Genomic DNA, 21,841 nt, shown 5'->3' with positions numbered 1-21,841 from the left:
TAGATTTATAATTAACCCTTTATGTATTTGCTAACTGCAAAGCAAGAGGATTAAGAATATTCTGACATTAATACATTTCAAGGAAATTAGAAATTTGAAGAGATTAAAATTAACCTTAAAGTGACAAAATTTTTTGAATAGCAAATAATTTATGCAAAATATGTTACAAAATCTGGGATGCTAAATAGTTGATGCATGTACTGTGACATTTAGTTTCATTTAAATTAGTCAGAGGGTTTGCTCTTCCAACATTTCGGGTTCTTTTTTCCTTCTGACTGTATACGTCCAACAAAAATGTGCTCTAAACTTTTAAGTTCATTCTTCTTGAAGCTGCTCTTAAATTTGCCATGATAAATCTGCATAAAACTACACTTTTGAATTTCTTTGGAAGAAATAAAAAATTAAAAGTTTGATATTGGTTTTCACAAATTCTTTTCTTAATTGTTTTTAACTGTGTTTGACCCCTGTTAGACTGACATACTCTCAACCTATTTTCGATGTCATGAATTTTAAATACAACATTAACAGCGCTTCTCCTAGTAAAATAGCAATTGAAACTTGTAGTTTCATATTAAAAAAAAAAAACGAAAGAATGTGTGAATACCATAGATAAAATAACAGTATTTTCAACAATCACCTGTGTCAAGCAAACAACAGAAACAAGATGATTATTTCAGCTTATGAAAAGTCAGGTTTTCAAAATGTGATGGAATTAACTTCATAATACAATTGGATAATCAATGTATGATCCGGAGTGGGTTTCAAATTACTCTGGGTTATTTTTCAGATAATTTGGAGGTGAATCTCATTATGAATAGCAATATAAACAATCCAGAACATATTAGGGATGTTTACAGTTTAGTCCAGTGATGAATTTCTCCACATGGCTCCTATCTATTTTGAATGAGCTATAGATGTTTAGAGTTCTCTCCCAGGAGAAAACTGACATAGCACACAAAGTGACAATTTTATATTCCCTCTGAGATGGTCCTAAAATATAGCCTCACTCTTCTATATGAGAAATTGTCTTAAAAACCAGGCGCATTTTGCACTGACTGATGGTTATTCTCAGGTAAACCACTTTGAGTTAATTAAGAGAAAAATTGCTGCTGTACAATTATTATGCTTTATCCTCCCACCTTGGCCCGAAATAATGTAACAAGTTTTTCTTTGTCACTGGCAGCTGCACCTTTTAAGTGTGTCAAAGTCTGTTGCTGTGGTTACGGCCTTTGTTTCCAGTGATGTTTTGTCCATGCTTCCCCCCACCCTTAACAATGGGTTACTCAAAAGAATGAAATAATGAGTCATTCATTCGAAAATATGTTGTTAAAATATCCCTCTTTATCATTACATTTCACTGCTTAGAAACTAGGCTGTAATTCAAGGCAACAGTTAAGTCTGAGAAGTGTTAAAAAAAAACTTTGATTTTTTTTCATTTATAAGAAAAACCTGTCTATGTAATTGAAGAACTTCTTATAAGTCTCAACAATTAAACCATTTTTGGTTAATGTATTATTTCTGGAACAAGTAGATAAAATTCTACGCAGTAAGCATGATAAAAATCGTGCATGTTTCTCACAGCACAGAATTTTAGAATCAAGGTTTCTGGGCACAAAAGCAGTAACAAAACAGTCCCTACAAAACTGAGTAACTCTGAATAACACAAGAAATAATTATTGTTAATTTAAAATTTTAGAAACTGAAATGTGTAAAGTTTGTAAAGTAAAATGTAATTAAATTATGGTACTGTACATACCAGTTGTTTCTATAATTGAAACTTTACAATATGAAAAATACATTAGCTCTGTACAGTTTTTACAGGTAGGTAGGATGAGTTTTGAGAAAAAAAAGATTTTTTTTTTCAGTGTCATTCTCTGTTTAGGTCAAAAAAATACTGCACAACTTAGCTAATTACAAAGTGTAGACTTGAAACAATTCATGTCTTCTTTATTTCATGAATCAATCTTGGATTTTTGTTTATTTTAACAGGGGATTTGTTTTGTTTTTAGAGTCCACAATGAACAAATCTTCCTCATTTTGTCCTTGAGGTTACAAAGTTTGGTGGCAACCCTTGGTTACCAATTAGCTCAATTAAGCCAGCTGCTGTTTATGGTCACTGATTCGGCCAGCTGTTGTGATTGTGCTCAGGTCCAGCTCAGTCTCTAGGTGTGTTTCCATCGTATCTTCCTGTGCATTCGTTTCAAAGGACTTATGAGAGAGAAGTTCATGATGCACCCCACAGTAACTTATTGTGGGCTGGTCGTATGCCAGAAAAGTTGACACATTCATTGATAAAGGTATCTGGGGAAAAATGACATGAGAAAAGTCAGTTATAAAAAGACAGACAACTTTGGGGGCAAGATTTGGAGACTGTGAAGTGCTGACCTGACTGATTGCTATCGGTACATCCATGACTCAAACAGTCCCCATGTTCTAGTCCACGCATGTCCGTCATTCTCTTACCAGCAAGCACAATGCCAATGTTTTAAAGCCTTGGAGGGAGCTGCTCAATTCTTTACTAGAATCTTCAGATAAATAGGAGCCTAAGTGATTCTGAAAATGCTAAAACCTTTATTGGAGAAATCAGAAAAATGCTTTTCCTTAGTGGGATAAAATTGTGGTTTTAGAACTAAGAAAAGTATTATTTGATTATTTATGATATTGGAATATAATTGAGCAGTGGTTCTCAAATCTTATTATGTATAAAAATCACCTCCCTCTTCTTCAGCTGCACCCTCCACTTCCCTGATTTTTCAATTCAGTAGGTCTGGAGTGGGACCTAGAATTTGCATTTCTTACAAGTTCTCTTATGGTACTGGTGTTAATATACATACCACACTTTGAGAACCACTGAAGAGAATCGTGAAGGCAAATCATTCCGGCTCTTCTTACCAATATCTTCTGAATATTTAGTTCACCATGAGGATTTTTTGAAAAATAGTATTTATGGCTCGATCCACATATCTAAAATCTCAGGTTTAGAGAACTCTCAGGAAGAATCTATGGCCTCTATGGAGGTCTGAAAAGCAACAAAGGGTGATTCTAGTATAGGAATCAGTGATATATATGTGGAAGGGACTCTTGCTAATTGCAACTTGATGAAAGGAAGTGAGTTCTAAAAATAGGAGGAAAAAGCAAGAGTGACCCCTTGTGAGCCCAAGGGAAACATATGTGGTACAGACCAAAGGTACTTTGAAATGTAATCAGATGTCGAAGTCTAGAGATTATTCCCATTTTTTATTTTAATTTTTAAAAATTTTTTTACATTTTAAAAAGATTTTTATTTTTTTTCCATTATAGCTGGTTTACAGTATTCTGTAAATTTTGTACAGTATTGCAAAGTGACCTAGTATACATACATATGTTATTTTTCTCACATTATCCTTGATCATGCCAGAACTACATTTTAAGGTGATTGGCAAAGATGAACTATAATGAAATTAATTATAGCGGTGCTTCAGGAGCAAGTAATTGGAAAATAGTCAATTGTTCAATAATGGAAAATAATTATGTCGTGACAGAGATATACTAAATATAATGCTCTCTTGTATGCTGAAATAATGATATGGAATATTTAATAAACTGATATAACATTAACAATATAAACAGCTAAAAATTAGGTTCCAAAGCTGTATCTTTGGTGGAATCCTGTTATGACACTGTCATTTTATCCACAGTCAATTCCAGCCCATCCCCACTGAGTTATAGTCATGTCACTTGGGTAGCATTTATCCCACTCTCAGCTCCAGGAGTCACCATCATTTGGTTTAGCCAGTCTTCTGGCTGTAACAAGGTCTAAGCCAATTAGCCCATCCATGTTCCACTGGCTCTAGAGGATAGCCAAATCAGCATGCAACTCAGGCCATTTTTTTTTAAATAAGATAAAAAAATTGTTCTAAAAAGTAGGCAGAATTGAAGAATCTTCAGCCTTGATCTCTGTTTAATATCCTATTTACTAATTCATGTTGTTGAATTACCTTGGATAAAACTTCTGCCATTCTTGTTTGGTGAGTGGATAAAATATATTTCTGTCTGAGCACATCAGACTCAATTCCTTTTTGATCTCAGCTAAAATTAGAGCCCAAAGCTAAGAAAAATAGAATGCCCATGATTTATTCTTTTATTAACTCCTTCTTTACTTTCTTAGTCCTTTTATCCATGCATAAGAACCTTCTTTGTCGCTTCTCTTTCCATTCCTATCCCTCTACACATATTTCTCTTTTAATAAAAATTAATTAATTTCTTTGTTTTCTCTTAAATACAAATATTCACTTCTTTTAAGATTATTATTTCTTTTTAATGTGAACATTTCAATGTGTAGGGCTTAGTCCTTGGAGACAGAAAAATAATTCCATTCATCAAATTATATTCCTGAGAACTTTTCCTATTTATGTGGATTTTTAAAAATTTCAAGCATGTTATCTGATGTGTGAATAAAAGAAACCTTTAAAAAACAATCAAGGTGATTTAAATATCATAAAGAAGATAATAGAATGCTTCCAAAGATGCTCATTTAAATAAGAACTGTTGTTATAAATGAAATAGCTCAGATAACTAAAACAAATTAATATGCAAAAGTAAGTGTGCAGCACGAATAGATTCGAGTTACAGGAAAGAATGAAAATAGACCTGTTATTGGGTACATGAGTTTAACATTAGCCTCTGGGAAATCATTGCTCTGTAAATGTGTTATGGGTCATATATCTGTAGGATTTTATATACTTGTTCTTATTTGTCATGGGAAGTTATGCTTCATATATGCTATATCATTCCTGGCTTACTTGGAATTAACTCTACTGTGAAAAATTTGTAATTTCTGTGGTGACAATTTATGAAAAATAATAAACCATGATATATTTATTCTAAGCATGCATGTGTGTGTGTGTGTGTACACATAATTTCCTGCTTGATTTAGTATCTAGAGGCTGCTAGTATCTACAGTGCAAGTCCTTATTTAAACCATATCAGTTAAGTAGTTAACTCTTATTATTTATTTAAAAATCCCATATATTTTTGTAAGAGTTTCTTATTTTTAGATGTTTTATTTCAAAACTCCTAACCCCATGGTTCTACTTTTTTAATGTCAATCATATTTTTCAAATTGTAATCTTTCTGAAATTGGGATGGTACTTATAGTTAGCATGGATGTTTAACATGTATTTTTCTTTTTTGGCCCACGATTGAAAGTTTATGACATCTTAATATCAAGAAAATAACATACTAAGTTGTTTCAGTAAGCATTTAACAACTAAACATATCTAAATACATCACAGGAGTTTTTCCCCAGGTTGACTTAAATGATTTTGAAAATTTAAGAGTCAGCATTAATTATATTCACATGTATATTTATAGGAATACATACATATATTGACATACATATATACATAATATATAAATACATAAATACACATGCATGTATAATCTTGTAGCCAATTACTTGTGATTTCCTTACAATTTCAAAATTATTTGGTTCATATATGGAAAATATGAATTTTCGTGTTACATTGGTTTTAGACTACTATTACATACTTATCTGTATAAAACATATACATAGATGTGTGCTATATAGAAAGATATTATTTACACACACACACACACACACACACACACACACACACACACACAGTGGCTGGGTAGTGATGGAGAGGCTATCCACTGGCATTAAACAAATACTTAGAAGCTCAGATTCAATCCCTTCTTGTTACCCAGTCAATAAATACAGCAATCTCTTCTCCTTCTTCACGTAATTGTCAGTCACGTGACCCTGTGCCATTTGTTTTCTTTTCCCTTTCCAGTCTGACCTTTGTGCTCTCTATTCATTATCTCTCCCTGTCCCTTTCTCCATTTTAACTTGATTTATATTAAAATACTGTCACAGGAGAGGTACACTGCTGTGCTCTCCCCAGTGGTTGGAGTGTTCACTTGGACAGCTGCGGTTGATGCTTATTGTCCCATTTTGGAAAATGAATCACTTGGTCAACCTCCCTGAAGATGACCCAAATATATTATTTTATAAGTAAAAATGAACAGCAAACCTGGGTGCCTGACTAGCTAGTCAGAATGGTTCCAGGAAAGGCTGTAGGGATATGAATCTAACGATCTCCGTCCCCAGATCTTTTGATAGAAGGGTCTATTTAGAGTGTTCATAGAATTTTTTTGTCATATCTTTCTGAGAATATATTTCTTTCTTTCAGTGTATTTTAACCTGATAAACTCCTATTTATTTTATTTATTTTTACAATTGTAGTTGATATATAATATTGTGCCAATTTCTGCTATATAGCATGGTGATCTAGTCATACATATATTATTTATGGTTTCCTTCAATACTTTAGGTCAGTGTTTTCTAGGTGAGTTAAATATTCTTAAGGGATAATTTATAGAGATCCAAGAATATGAAAATTCAACTCCCCAGAAAGCAATATCATCTAGAGTTTGAGCTAGGAAGTCATATTCTATTCTAATGATGAGAGGTAGTAGTTGACCCATTATTTAGCATATTCCCCTCAGGAAAAATGTGTATTCTGCTAAGCTGGTTACTATCTTGACATCAATGATATTTGCCTATAATTCTCCAGTGTCTGTCTCAACATTAATTATATGTGCCCCTTTCATATACAAAAATTTTTAGATAATTAAAAATAACTCATTTCAAGTCTTTTTCTCATTTGTGTAAAATATTTGAGCTTGTGACTTTAAGGGGAAAGAATAGCTTTTTAAAATTTCCAATTTCTGATTAATTAAAAATGGTAATTTTAATCTCATATTCACTGCATAATACCTATGTATATTTGTAAAAATATGTGTGTCTATATGAACATATATGTGTATTGTTCATATACTAATTAGTTGGTTACAAGCCTCTGAAACATCTTTTCTGTTGCATAGCAAAGATTTTTTAAGTACAGTGTAGAACAGAAAATGACAGTCCACTTTTGAGAGGGAATAATAAAAAGGCAGTTTTTCCCCTCTCTAGAATTGCAAAACATATTTGTGAGTAGAATTTGTAGTAAGTGTAAATATTTCTATTGATTATCTTTGAGTGGAAGCCTATGCTCTTTCCACATATCACAGGGGAAATCTTCCATTTTTATAAGGCTAAATGTTACCTGACAAGTACAAGTATTCTACCTTTCTAGGTTGAAAGATGATACTTTAGGGTTTTTGAAGCTAACAGCGTTTTGTTTTCCAATAATCTGAATATAGTGAAAGAGAAGACTTGCTTCATGAAGGAATTTTTTAAGATGTAGCCTTTAGCACTATCAAGACATGCTTTTCTCCATTTTATCTTTAATTTGGAAACCTATTATTTTATATTAGTTTTTCACCTAAGTTTAATGAATTTTCAGCTGAGTTTATTTCTATATATTAATATATAAAATAAGAAAAAGGCATTATAATATTTTCCCATTAACAATGTTTCTCTAATTGGTCTCTAAATTTGTCTCATATTGGGCCCATTATCTCTGGATCTAAACTGACTTTTCATGATCCTTATCATGTTTAGGGAACACCAAATTAAGTCAGTTTTGCCAGTCCATTTTGACTCTTCCTTGTCCCTTGTTACAAACGTCTCATTATTTGCCTGTTACTTTATTAACATCAGGGACCTATATCTTTTACATGCATCCACTTCTCTCATTTCTTTTGTCATTATCTTGGCTCAAAATATTATTAATTTGCTTACTTTAGTGATTGCATGACATGGTATAACTAATCAGTACAGCCATAAATAATACTAAATATTTTTAAGTTTGTTTCTGGAGAAGATTAAACTAAAGTGAATTTTTTTTTCTTTTTCTTTTTTGCTGTACCTGAAACATTATTCTGTCTTTGCAAAGAAGTGAGAATTGAAATATACTTTATTCTGAGAAAATAGCTTCCTTAAAAACATTATTTCATATGTACATATAGGTATATGAGTATACATATGTATTATATGTCACAACAGCTGATTGTAAATTTCTCAATTTATTTAAATGAGTTATTTTTTCAAATTAAAAAATTTGACTTTCTTACTGACTTTATTCTTGTTTATCTTGATGCCTCTACTTTCCATTTCATTTACATACGCTGATTTTCCAGAATAGCCTTTGGTTTTGCTAGAGTATGTGCAATTTGATGTGTATTTGGGGATTGGTTAGAAACATTTGGTTCTGTCCTACCAAACATGAGTTTTGTGTATAAGTTGGTAGTTTTATTTATAGTAAATACAGAAAGTTGTGTAAACCCTTCTGACACACACTTAGCAAGTGGAAGAGAAAAGAGTCTGTAGGAAGAGCATTCCTCTTCTCCCCAGTTGACATCTCTTTCACTCACTCATTTATACTTGTTCTTGTTCTCTCTCTTCCTTGAATTACCAAGGTACTTCCTCAGTACTTTTCTGACATGTATATTTTGATGCTCTGTCTTCTGTAGTCTTTATTTGCATATATTTTATCTTATATTAGGCCATAACTTTCTTGAATTCAAAAATCTGTGAATAACCACATGTCTCTATGCCTTACATTGTTTCACATGGTCCCTAAAGCACAATAAGCACTAAATATATACTTATAGAATGACTGACTGAATGAATGAATTAATACATGAGTAAATGAAATAGTAGCCGAAAGGGTACTTGGCATAGTCTGGGAAGAAATTAACAGCATTTATTCCAGGATGACTGGGTTTTATGGGAACTATATGACTGAGGTAAGCTGTTAAAGTCTAGTGGTGTCAAGACTAGGCTATTGTGATTCTAGGTTAGAGGTAAAGGGCTGCAATGAATTTTCAAAATTCCACACTAATGTCTCAAAGATCACGATGCACATGCTGCGTTGTGATCTTTGAGACGTTTTTTATTTTTCATTTTATTTTTTTAATTATTTAAAAGTTTTTATTGTTAATTTATATTTAAACTGTAATGCTACATTTTATATAAAGTATGTTACAAATTTGAAGTATATAAAACTTTAAAAAATAGTAAAAATATAGTAATTCTTACTTTGATGATTTTCTTCCTATAAATTTCAGAATGTTATATCTGTACTTAGTCCTTTAGGACCTTCCACACCTGCCTTTTTCAAACTCTTTAGTGCTCCCTAGAATCTTGGCCCATGATCTCCAAGAGATCATGGTGTGCCTGCCAAGTCGCTTCTCCCAGTAATGACTCTGCCGTGGATCCTTCTATGTTAACCTCTGTTTTATTTTTGTAGTGTCAGTGAAAAGTGAAATTTCTCTTTTGCTGATGGAAAGCAAGATACCCCAAACTGTTTGCATTTACAGGAAAATCTCCAGCACCTCTGATGACTGCTAAATTGGCCCTGTTGCCAGGTAGAGTGGTGGGAATCCAAATTGAGACTATGGCTCAAAGGCCCCACTAATCTTGATGCTATGTTTCCAAATCTCTTCATACTGTTCTGCATTGAGGCGCAGTTGCTAATTAATTTAAAATTCTTTTTGTTTCTCCTGGAAATTGTGGTTACAGCAGTCCACTTAAGGATCTTGAAATGATTATACAGCAGTGATATTTTTAACCTAGGTTTGTATAAAAATGTGAGAATGAAAATCACCAATTATATAAAGCAAACAACAAATAGCAGTGTTTAGTTCTGCCTCAGAAATAACTGGTGAACACGTGTATGACCGGCAGTGCATTTTAGTCTCACAGACAGGCTCTAGGTGGGATTTCCCGTCATGATTTCTGATACCCTACTTGCTTTCCAATTGGCTTGTTCCTCCCCACTAAGTTACTGTCATTTGGGCATTCTTCTTAAAACAGGCTCTGGTTTTCTGATACCCCATCTATGCAGAGCTTGTCCTGCATTGGCAAGACTTTGATATCCAACTTTCTCAGGAGTTCTTATTCCTGTCTTGGACCTAGAGGGCGGCACCTCAGGATTGCCCAAAACCTTATCGCTGTCTTCCAGTTAAATAGGCCTTTATTTATTTATTTTTGTCTTTTTAGGGCTGCACCCGTAGCATATGGAGGTTTCCAGGCTACGGGTCCAATCGGAGCTGTAGCCTCCAGCCTATGCCAGAGCCACAGCAATGCCAGATCCGAGCCGCATCTGTGACCTACACCACAGCTCATGCCAGATCCTTAACCTGCTGAACGGGGCCAGGGATCAAACCTGCAACCTCATGGTTCCTAATCATATTCATTTCCACACCATGACATGAACTCCTAAATAGACCTTCAAATACTGTGATTACTTACTGATTAGCATTGAGTTTCTCTTCAACATTTTATTAAATTAACTCAGATTTTGGTTGAGATTATCTCTGAACCAAATGAGATGATAATATATGTATTTGCTAAGTTGCATAAAAATCTTGCACTTGGAGATTTAGTTCAAATAACACTTCTTTTATGAAAACCGCAGGGATGAATTTTATTCTGTAGGGATGAGGTTCTGTTATGAATTTCTTCAGAATTTATATATATGTCAGTATCAACCCATACTGTTCATTCCATCCATCCGTCCAGCCAGCCAGCCAGCCATGATTGAGTACTCTTAGGATTCCGAGTGAACAAAACCAATTCTCTGGCCTCAAAAGCAAGCAGTTGTAAAACACTACTTTTCCTAGGTGAGTAGAAGTGTATGTAGGATATGGTGGAAGCAGAGGGAAAGCTCTGCCTTTGCTGTGTTGCTTTATGTAGATAATACAATGTTTGAGCTGGTTTGGTTGAATTTATACATATAATGCCATTACTTCATTTATTTTAACATTATCTAACTCTCTAGACTGTAACTTTGATAGAGCATAAAGACTTCTCAGGGGTCACACAGGCTACATGTTAGTAAAAGTTTGAAAGTTCTTGTTAGTAGAAAGACTGGCAGGGAACAGAATTATGTCTCACAAAGCTATGTTTGTAATAAAGACATCAGATCTTCAGATAAGGATGTGCTAATATATATGTCTATATTACTATCTATAATTTATTATAATTATAATATTAATTATTAACATAATATTGTTCATTTTTATTTCAATTTTTACATGGGACAAGCATTAGGAACTTTAAAAATGTTAAGTCGTGACAATATAGCTTTTATTATGATGTAGTAAAATACTTCTTGATGACATTTAAATAAAAATCAACGTCTAAATTGTGTTAACATGTCTAGATGAGTGGCACCTATCATTGGACTGAGTGCAAGTAATAGTGAGAATAGGGAGTATCCAGTGCTTCTTGGGTTTTATTTACATTGTCTCACTTAATTTTACTCTCAGTCCTTTCCCCCCAAACTTATACCTAGCATTTATACATTTTGATTTTTATAGGGTTCATTTCCTGTTACCTTACTTCATAGGATGTCATATGTCTGGCTTTAGTTTCTTAGTAATAATGAACAAGTTAAATGGTTTTATCTTTGACCGGTGTTAGGTGATCAGCCACATATAGATGTAGATGATATTTTTTCAACCATGGCTTTGGTCAAACTAATTATTTCTTAATGGTCTACTTTATGTCATTAACAATATGATTTTATTTCAACTCAAGGTTCAAAGTCAGTATCAAATGCAATTAAAAAATCAAAATGTTTTAGGCTATCTTTGGGCAGTAAGACTCAAGTCTGAGATTGCATAAGTCCTCACTGTCATCAGGACACCCTACTGAGAGAATATGTTTCAGCTTCTTTTAACACAGCTGGACATTCAGTGGCATACAAGGTACAAACATAAAATAACAGAAGGGAGTTTTATGTAAGAGTTTTTATTATTATTTTCTTATTGTGAAGCTGTATTATTTATAATCTGAGTGATAAAGCACCAGTGATGAAGGAAACAAGGAATCTTTATATATAGACATATATTCCAGATAGGTTTTCTATGGAATACAATCTTCTCTGTGAAAAAAATTTAGTCTTATATCATTGTGAATAGTATGAACAATTTATTATTTTTCATTCTATTTTTTTTTTCATTTTAGGGCCACACCCTTGGCATATGGAATTTCCCAGGCTAGGGATCCAATTGGAGCTGCAGCTGCTGGCCCACACCACAGCCCCAGAAATGCCAGATCTGAGCCATGGATGGTGTCATTTGAATGAACCTTAGAGTAGAATTATAAATAAATTTTTAAATTAATATATTCAATATTTGGTTCTCTTCCTTCAGATTATTTAAAAAAACTATTAATAGGATTCTGACATATGAGATAAGGGGCATATTATATATAGTATATAAGTATAATATATTGTATATCATATACAATTTATAATATGTATTATATAGGCATAGTATATATAAAATCATATTTTATGTATGTAGCATTATATATACATATATATTATGATTACACACACACACACACACACACACTAGACCCCCTCCTTATCTATCAGGATTCTAAGACCTCTCCTCAGTAGATGCCCGAAAGTGTGGATGGTACCAAATCCTATTTATATTGTTTTCCCCATACATACATACCTAAGATAAAGTTTAATTTCTAAATGAAGCACAGTAAGAGACCATCCAAATTGTCACCATCCTTACTCCTTTGCTTTGGGGCCATTATTTAGTAAATTAAGGGTTACTTGAACACAAGCACTGTGATACTTCTGTAGATGATCTGATAATGGAAATGGGTGCAGAGTGACTGATGGGCAGGTAGCATATATAGCAGGATACGCTGGACCAAGATGATTCACATTTCTAGAGGTACTGAGCTGGAGGTGAAAGATGTCATCACACTGCTCAGAATGGCACACAACCTAAAACTTTTGAATTTCCTATTTCTGGGATTTCCCCTTTAATATTTTCAGGTCATGGTTGACTACAGGTAACTGAAACCACAGAAAGCGAAAATAAGGGAAGATGAGGGAATTGTGTGTGTATGAGTATTATACTTGGTAAGGGTTAGTGACTTTTTCATAAAAGAAGCATCTTTAGTATTTTCTTCTTTTACCTTTCCTAATTGGAATTAGGAGTTTCTTGTGGAATTCTCACTCCAGGCAGAGATTTAATTCAGTAAGGATAATTCAGTGAGCAGTAGATGTGAAAACAGATTGCCTACTGTCTCTGAGCTTCTGTCATCATTCAGAATATGTGAATGAAAAGTTAAGAAAATAATAAGTAAATGAGACTAGCTATGAATATAGGTGCAAAGAGATGACTTTCTGTGTATGATATCTCATGCTTGTTTATAAGGAAACATTAGAACCCAGAGCCCCTAATTTCACACACTCCCTGAGAAATTTTGTCAAAAACATGCAACTCTTCCTTGAACTGGCATTGACCTTGGAAAATGACTATATTACAGCCGAATTTACCATGTCTCTTTATCACCCTAAGAGAAAACTGATTAGATTTTCTTATCTTTTATTTTAATTCTTTTCTTACATGCTTTTTTACTTGCTGCAATCGGTTATATTTTAATAAAATGTTTATGGCTTTCGTAAATAAATTAAACTCTCCAAAGAATGTAATAAGAATCATTGCAAGTGCCTTGGGGAGAACTATGTATTTTGGACGACTTATTTGTTTATTTTTAATGATTTCATAATTTGTTATTACAGGAAATGAAATCAAGACATGTGGGAGTTCCCACTGTGGTGCAGTGGAAACAATCCAATTAGTATCCATGAGGATGCTGGTTCAATCCCTAGCCTCACTCAGTGGGTTAAGGATCCAGCATTGCCATGAGCTGTAGTGCAGGTTGCAGACTCAGCTCGGATCTGGCATTGCTATGGCTGTTGTGTAGACTGGCAGCTACAACTCCAATTCGACCCCTAGCCTAAGAACTTCCATATGCTGCAGGTGCGCTCCTAAAAAACAAAAGAAAGAAAAAAAATGAAATAAAAATAAATTGAAACACGTAGAAGTTACAGGGTAAGACAATAACTGCACAGTTTCTTAATAAATGCATTAAATTCTTGTTGTGTTGTGATCATTACATAGTATCCGCACAACACAGGTGTTCTTACCTTCTTCTGGACAATTTAACAATGTAAATTAAGAACAAAAAAATTCTAGAAAATAAGAACATTTCACATATAATTGAAGTGTATTTAAAATTTCAAGAATAGTATTGAAATGTTGTGTTGAGGTAGACAATGAAAAATAACACATGGGGATAGGGGGCTGAAAATGGCAGGAAAAATAAGACTATAGTTTGAGACAGATACCATATGCCACAAAAGAACATTGAAAAATTTATCGGACCTCTTTGCTAACCATTATATTGATTGGTTATTTCTCTAGAGGGTGTTCAATGAAAAAGCAGCTTTGTGGCTTATATTTTGTCGTGGTACTAAGGCTACCTCTTAGACTCTTTCTTTTTACTTGAAGACATTAGCAACATGATTTTGAAGAAGTGAAGATTCTTCCTCTAATAAATTAGATAGTTCCTGTGGGTATTTAAAGGGATTCAAAGTTCAAGAAGTTTAATGATGCAAGAGTCTTTACTCCAGAATGCTTAGTGGTCCCCTGGTCACACTTGCCTCTCTTGATCCTTCAGTGCACACCTGCTTTATTGTTAGAACATACAGGTGGCTCCTGTCAAAATGCATGACTATGGCAGAAATGCTTGTCTGATGCAGCATTCCAGTGAAAGTCCCTACTTATGAGCACTTAGTTTATATAGGAGATGGATGGCTCCTAGGCACCAAAATCTAGGCGGTCTCTTGACTCACCACATTATGGTCCATCCCCTGGACTACCCAGGTCAGGGGGTGCTTCTGCCAGTTCCAGGACTGATATCTGATTTTTAAGATCCTTTTCAGCATTCACATTTCTGAAATTTTCTTCCATGTGCTGAGGCCAAATAGATACTTTATCTTTTAGAAAAGCTTGTATTTTGGGGAGGAAAGACCATATCTGGAAATAAAATATTCCCACCTCATTCCTTCAGGGGTTTCTTCTTCTGTGAACCACCTGAGTTATTCACAGACTCAGTGGGCCCTTAAGAAGCCTGTGGAGTAATCGAGAATTTGGGAGGGAAGAACGTGATTCTCAACTTGATGGTGTAGCAAATGTATTTCTCAAGACGGGGCCTTGAGTGTAGTAGCCCTTTCCAAAATCTGCTTGGGGATTTAGGGTTTTAAACTTATGCCATGAGCGATATTGATTAAGCATTTTCTGCCTCACCCATTAGCTCTCCCTTCTGCTCACTGCTGTAGTGAAATCACAGTTTGTGCCATAGAAATCACTGAGGCAATAAATCCAGCACTTATGACTTCAATGCATTATTGAGAAGAGAGCACAGATGGACTATAGGGAACAAGCAGTTGTTCAAACCAACAAATATCTTTGATAATTAATAAATGTAACAAGGGAAATGAACAGCAAATGGAAGAGTAACTGATCTAATTTTTAACTAAAATGTAGCATGAACAATCTCCAGTTTGTAATTAAAAAAAATTTTCTCTATGGCATTGAAAGAAAACCTTTTGGTCCTTGAGACTGCTGACTGCAATCTCAATGACACTGTAATGGGTAAAGGATTAACCTACTCTGTGTCATGTGCAATTGCATTGGGTCCAGCTTAAACTTCTGCCCAAGGTGTTATAAGTCTTATGTTTATTGAACACTAACTAGGTTTCAGGAACTGTGCTAGGTCCTGGTAAATCAAAGATAATTGAGGTATGGTTCCTATTTTCAGGGAGCTCTCAGTCTCTAAGAGGAATCCATGCATGTAAACATTAACAGTGAGTAAGTTCAGCCTTTAATAAACAGAGTTTTGCACTGGCTTCAGATGAGGGCATAATCAACTGTGCTAGGCTGGAGTCAGGAAGGGAGGGCCTCAGAGGGAAGACTCCTGAGCTGAGCCTTGAAGAAAGAAAAAGAACTCTAGGAGAGAAATGGAAAGACCATCCCTGGCAGAGACATAGAGACAAAAGACCACATGGCTGGTCCACAGGACTGGAACTACTTAACATGGAAGTAGCTACTGTTGTACATAGCAGAGTAGCAGTAGGTATATATGTGGGTTATGAGAATACAGGGCAATGGTAAGTGAGAAATGATGAATGAGGAACCAGGTACTCAGAGTGAGGACAGGAAAAAAGGGTCAATCTCCATTACTGACTAGGTGGCTAAACTTGGGCAAATTAACTAACCTTTGTGAGCCACAATATCTGTGTTTCGTTAAATGGATATAATAATCCCTCCCTTATAGTTTTGTTGTTAGCTCTGGAGATAATTCAAGTGCGTTTCTGGAATAGTAAGTTCTCAAAAAGTGAAAGGGATGATTATGATATTATTCCTGATTGAAACACTACATCATGTTCTCTGTTCTTTTTCTACATTGTTCACTGCTTGTCAGTCTGATATCACTGTTCAATACATAGCTGAAATGAAAAACTTAGAGAATGAAGCACTTTTTAAATGCTTCTGCCAAAAGTCATTTTTCCAGTAATTATTACTGTTGCCACATTAATCTATATTTGAGATGCAATCAAATTGAAGTGTTCAAAAATGTATAAGCTCTGTCTGTCAAAACTGAAGGGAGGAGAGAGAAACATTTGGACATTATTGGAATTGTTGGTTTATTAATGGAGACCATTGTATTTCAAATGTCAAATATTCAACTAAGTAAAAAGGACTGAGAATTCTAATTTTAGTGTGAAACACTGATTTTACTGTTTAGCTTTAGGTACCTTTTCTATGCATATCTTTGAAATGAAATAGGTGATGCCTGCTGATTAAATACCAATGAGCAGCCTTAAGCACAATAATAATAAAATTAAAATAATAACTTTGCTTGCTGAGGATAAAAAGATTGTCATCAGATCCACTCTGATGTCGGAACTTAATAAAACACTCTAAGTAGGAAATATGTAGACCAGTTTTTTGTTAACATCAGTTTCATCATATGTATTCCTGACTTCCACACTTTTGTTCCATACTTTAGTAGTTTTGTTTTAAATTACAAACAGCAAAATCTCTGTGAAAGGTAGAAATTAACCTGCTGATGCGTCTTGTTCCATCCCCATATAGATGCTCTAAGAAAAGTGGAAAAATACAATTTCAAAACCTTAATACAGCACAAAATGTCTCTAACCTACAAAACAACTCACTAACTTATGTAATAGGATTTTGTTTTGGTTTTGTTTTTTGTTTTGTTTTGTTTTCTTGAGAAGGGGGCACTGGATGAAGAAATGCAAGCATTTGAGGTTGTCACTCCTCCTGGTTCCTCTTACTACTTCTTCCCTGCCTCTCTGGATCCTGCTGGGAGCCAAGTTAAATTCTACCTACTGTATGAAGATGATGGAGACAAAGAAACCCCAAAACTTCTGTAACTATCATTCTCTGAATTTTGGGACTTTTTAATGTTACTCCTCCCCTGGTACTTCGTACATGCTGCTGTGTGTTAGTCATTCTCTTATATTCCCATCATATCACAGACACTTTAGAGCAACCACTTTTCTTTCTCGACTGCTTGCCTGGTCCTGAGGAGATATTTATATGTTTATTGGCTTCCTTGGGGCTTCCCAAACCTAGATACACAAGTTTTACTGAGATCACACATCTCCCAGATCTTGGATGAAGGGCTGTATCACTGCGTCCTTCTGTATCTGTGGCACAAAGTTGGCTGTCACCTGGGCCATGGACATTAGTATTTGTGTTTACAGTGATTTCTTCAATTCCTAGGATTCTTACCCTAGTTCTGTAAATCAGACTTCCTTATGCAAGAGCTTATAAATCAAACTCACATATATCCTTTTACAAAAAATATGGCCGACAGAGCACGAAGGAAACCTAACTGGAAATGCAAATCTTGTCTCTAAAACTTATAAATATGGATTATTCCTTGTCCTCCCATATAGTGTGAATTATTGGTGACTTTGAATTCACAGTGTAGGTTCTAGTTGAAGTGGGTTAAGTGTCTCTTAGAAATTGTATCCCGATTTTAGAAAACTCTTAATGGGAGCCACAGTATACCAGTGTCCTAAGTCACATAATCAAATGTATCACTCTACTGCATTGTGCTGGCGTTTTTGCCTCTCTCTGCTTTTGCACTCTCATAATTATATTTGGCCTGCTGGCCTCACCCTAAATGTTGAAGGTTTGATATTAAGAAGGCATCAGCCGAACGATTTATAAACCACAGTAATTGCCTTGACTTTGTTTTCCTAAATAATTTGAGAGGAAGAACATTTTGTTGGTTTCTCCCTCAGTTACTTCCCTGCAAATCATTTCCTTCTTCACCTCCTTGGACACAGAAAGCACACACATCCTTTATGGCAGCTATGCTTTAGGGCTTTTTACATTGTTAGTAGACACGATCAATGTCGCTGTAGAGTCTTGGAAGTAAGTACACATGAGTCTTTCCAGGACTTTGAATTTCAATGGAGGAAGATCACTCTTCGTGATTTGGTGACGAGATTATAAATAGGACTGAGTAAGAAGAAGGTCTTGAGGACATTTAGTTTTCTGGATACACGAACGTCCTGATGGGCATTCGCTGGAACAGGATGCATTGAAAGGGTGGTGGGTTCACAGTTGCTTTGGCTGTGAGTTGGGTTGTAGTATTACATTGTTCATCTCCTTACCAAAATTTGCAAGTCCAGTTTTTTATACTATGTTTGGATACCTAGAATTTTATTCTGTCTATAATTCTCACATCATTGTCATCATCACCATACTGTACATTACATCTAGTTATCAAACAGGGTATTTATATTTGATTTTTGAAGAAATACCCTTGGATTTTGAAAATCAGACTTCTTTATGTCTTCAAATGAATCTGATTTACTTTAGAAGAGTAAGGGCAGAGTTCCTGTTGTGGCTTAGCGAGTTAAGGACTTGACGTTTTCTCTGTGAGGATATGGGTTTAATCCCTGGCCTTTCTCACTCAGTGGGTTAAGAATCTGGCATTGTTGCAAGCTGCAGCATAGGATGCAGATGCAACTTAGATCCAATGTTGGTGTGGGTGTGGTATAGGCCTCAGCTGCAGCTTTGATTAGATCCCTAGCCTGGAAACTTTCATATTCCACAGGTACAGCCATTAGGGAAAAAAGGAAAAAAAAAAAAAGAGGAAGAAGAGGAAGAGGAATAAGGGCTTTATATCCTGATGGAGTCCTGTAAATGAATTTTTAGAAATATGGCCATGTGCTGGTCTTAGTACATGTGGCTCTATAATTGTAAATTGTGATGCAAGTGTACAATTCTCAGCTCCCCTGAACTGAGCAGCAAAGTGACCTTGAGCAAGCTGCCAGCTCTGCTGAGTCTTTGTTGGTCACTTATTGAGAAGAGGATTGCCCTAACAGGACCTTCAAGATGCATTTTGGCCTTAAGGTTCTATGAAATTTAGCATTAATTCTAAAAAAATTGTTAGGGATGAGGATGGAGGAAGGCATTTGCTTTAAATATTGGAAGTGTTTTCGATCCCTGGAGGAATTAAATCTTCTGAAATTATTCAAGAGATAATAAAGGGCAGTTTATAAGGCCTTTCCCCCCACCCCTGTCTTTCTACACATACCAAAAGGCAGTTAGATTGCTGCTAAAAATGTGAAATGGAGGTGAGCAACATTTCCAGGGGTGGTAAGTAGTGTTGCATTTTTACTGGTAAATTCTATCATTCTTTAAAAAAAAAATGAAAGAGATTTATATAAAAATGGAGAAAAAGGAAATTGCATGTGCAGATGTAAAATACCATCTGTGCTTCTGGATCCATTCCATGCTCCACACCTTTGGTAAAATAAATTGTTGATTGAAAGCTCAGATTTTGCTGGCTAGTTGTAAAAGCTTCCTGTGTTGCTTACCACGCATGTTAAAAATAGATGGCTTTGAATTTGTGAGTTAATTTTTTGTCCCAGTTTGCTCAGGCTTCCTAACTCAGGAAGTATGCTTTTAGTAAACCCACAACTGAATTCATATTCAACTCAATTAATAGTAATGAGCACTTATAAAGCGCCGGGCAACATATCGGATTTTCTGCATTAACGCAAACTTCCCAATATTTATAACAGCTTCCTTTGCCCCCAAATGGCAGCTTGGGCCCATCTAATTGCCTGGACTGGACAGCTTCAACTGCATCTTACTTAAGGAAAAATATTCAATATTGGCAGAACCACAGCTATGAAGTCTCATAAAGTTAGAGAAATTTGTCTTAAATGTCTCCACCTATTCTTTTCTGGTCTCTTTCGCATCTTAATGACAGCAAGTGTCAAACCCTGTGCCCAGGCTGAAGTCAACTCTGCTCTCATTTACCCCTTACCAAGAATTTAAGTAAAACTGGCACCTCTCATAGGGTGGTTTTTCCCCTAATCTTATCTCTAATTATGGAATGAAATACTTATTCATGTTATAGTTTTGAATTTAGACCATTACTGTTCCTACTTAATGTAGGTAAAGGGGTCTTTGAGATTTGATTATTTTTTTCTTTCAAATTTAAGATTTTTGGCCACTGTATTCTACTTTAAACTTAGTTAAGCTTATTTTAAATAACATTTATTTGTGGAGAAATTTGTGGAAGCAACACAAAACAGCCACATTTACATTCCTCTTCTCTCAACCTGAGTAATTGCAAATGCATCTTTTCACTCTTCAGGCAACAACAGCACTGGGAAAACAAACATTTATTTGAAGCTTAAAGTAACCACCTCAGGTGCCAAATGCATCCCTAAGTACTTAAAGAGAGGAGATAAGTTACACAGACATTTGCTTAATATGTAAGAAGGAGGTAGAAAGGTGCATATTTTTAGAATTAAATTAAATCTACTTTGTTTAAATACTGACCACTTTAGTGGGTAGCTTGATTCTGAAATATAAAATGTATATGGATACTCTTAGCTATAGATATCTATATATTGCAGTCCTCTTAATGTCTCTTCTCTAAACCTTAGTAAATTAAGACTTGTATTTTGTAGTTTTTGTTTTTTGGTGGTGGTGGTGTTTTTTTTTTTTTTTTTTGTCTTTTAGGTCTGCACCTGTGGCATATGGAAGTTCCCAGGCTAGAGGTCAAATCAGAACCACTGCTGTCCACCTACACCAGAGCTCATGGCAATGCTGGATCCTTAATGCACTGAGCAAGGCCAGGGATTGAACTTGCATCCTCATGAATACTAGTCGGGTTCCTTACCACTGAGCCACGATGGGAACTCCCTGTATTTTGTAGTTCTATATACATGTCTTTAGCTGGTGTAAGAAAGAAGTTATTGTATATATTTCTCTTTGAATAATAGAATTGTCTATGTCTTTAGAAGATCATTGTCTCTAGCTAAGTTTTTATGGTAAAGCTTAAAAGTGTTTGCTTTGCATTATTTTGATAATTCAGTAGATCAGAGTATAGCTGTATAATAAATATCTGTATCTGAACAAAAAAAATCTCTACTGTTAATTACATTTTTTTAATAAAATATGTCAAGTTTATGAACAAAGAGTACACAGTGTTATAAAAAAGAGGTGAAAAAAACTAATGTACAATTGCTAAGCTTAGTATCTTTTGAAAGTAGTAGCAGAGTAATAAATACAGTCATTAAAATGCCATTTTTGTCAGTTCTCACTTGTCATCATGTCTCTGTAGTATTTGTTGAATATTCGCCTATTTTAGAAGTGAGTGAAAGGAACCTCATAGCAGCAGTGAGAAGTAGAGGAATATCCCCCATCATGCCTCTCTGACTTCTGGAAACTCCCTCTGGTGTTCTTTGTCTCCCTCTATCACAGGTACCTACTTAGAATTTACTTAGAGATGATGGGTATGGAGCACCTCCCCTCTGCTCACTGCCTTCTCAGTACAGGTAGAGATTCCCCAAGGATTGGTCCCTAGCCAACCTCTCATCTGTCTTCACCCTCTCTGCTTAGAGTCATGCTCTCTTTGCTCATTTAGAGGGCTTTTCAGATGCTAACTGCCATCTCCCTGGGTCTCTGATGTTAATTACATTTTTGACATTGGGCAAAATTCTCT

At 34.9% G+C, this 21,841-nt stretch overlaps 1 protein-coding gene across 1 annotated transcript in view; it reads right to left on the bottom strand.

The window, feature by feature from the left end:
• Positions 1–605: 605 nt before the first annotated feature.
• The window catches only part of LRRTM3 (leucine rich repeat transmembrane neuronal 3), a 170,803-nt gene continuing 149,567 nt past the window's right edge, over positions 606–21,841 (bottom strand). The window contains exon 3 of the mRNA XM_047761435.1: positions 606–2,301. Within this exon, the coding sequence (XP_047617391.1) occupies positions 2,092–2,301 (210 nt within the window). The 3' untranslated portion in view covers positions 606–2,091. The remainder of the gene's footprint in view (positions 2,302–21,841) is intronic.

This window comes from Phacochoerus africanus, chromosome 15 (genome assembly GCF_016906955.1).
Source record: "Phacochoerus africanus isolate WHEZ1 chromosome 15, ROS_Pafr_v1, whole genome shotgun sequence".
Classification (NCBI taxonomy): domain Eukaryota; kingdom Metazoa; phylum Chordata; class Mammalia; order Artiodactyla; family Suidae; genus Phacochoerus; species Phacochoerus africanus.
Note: the sequence above shows the minus strand (reverse complement) of the source record. Positions and strands in the feature narration are given on the sequence as shown.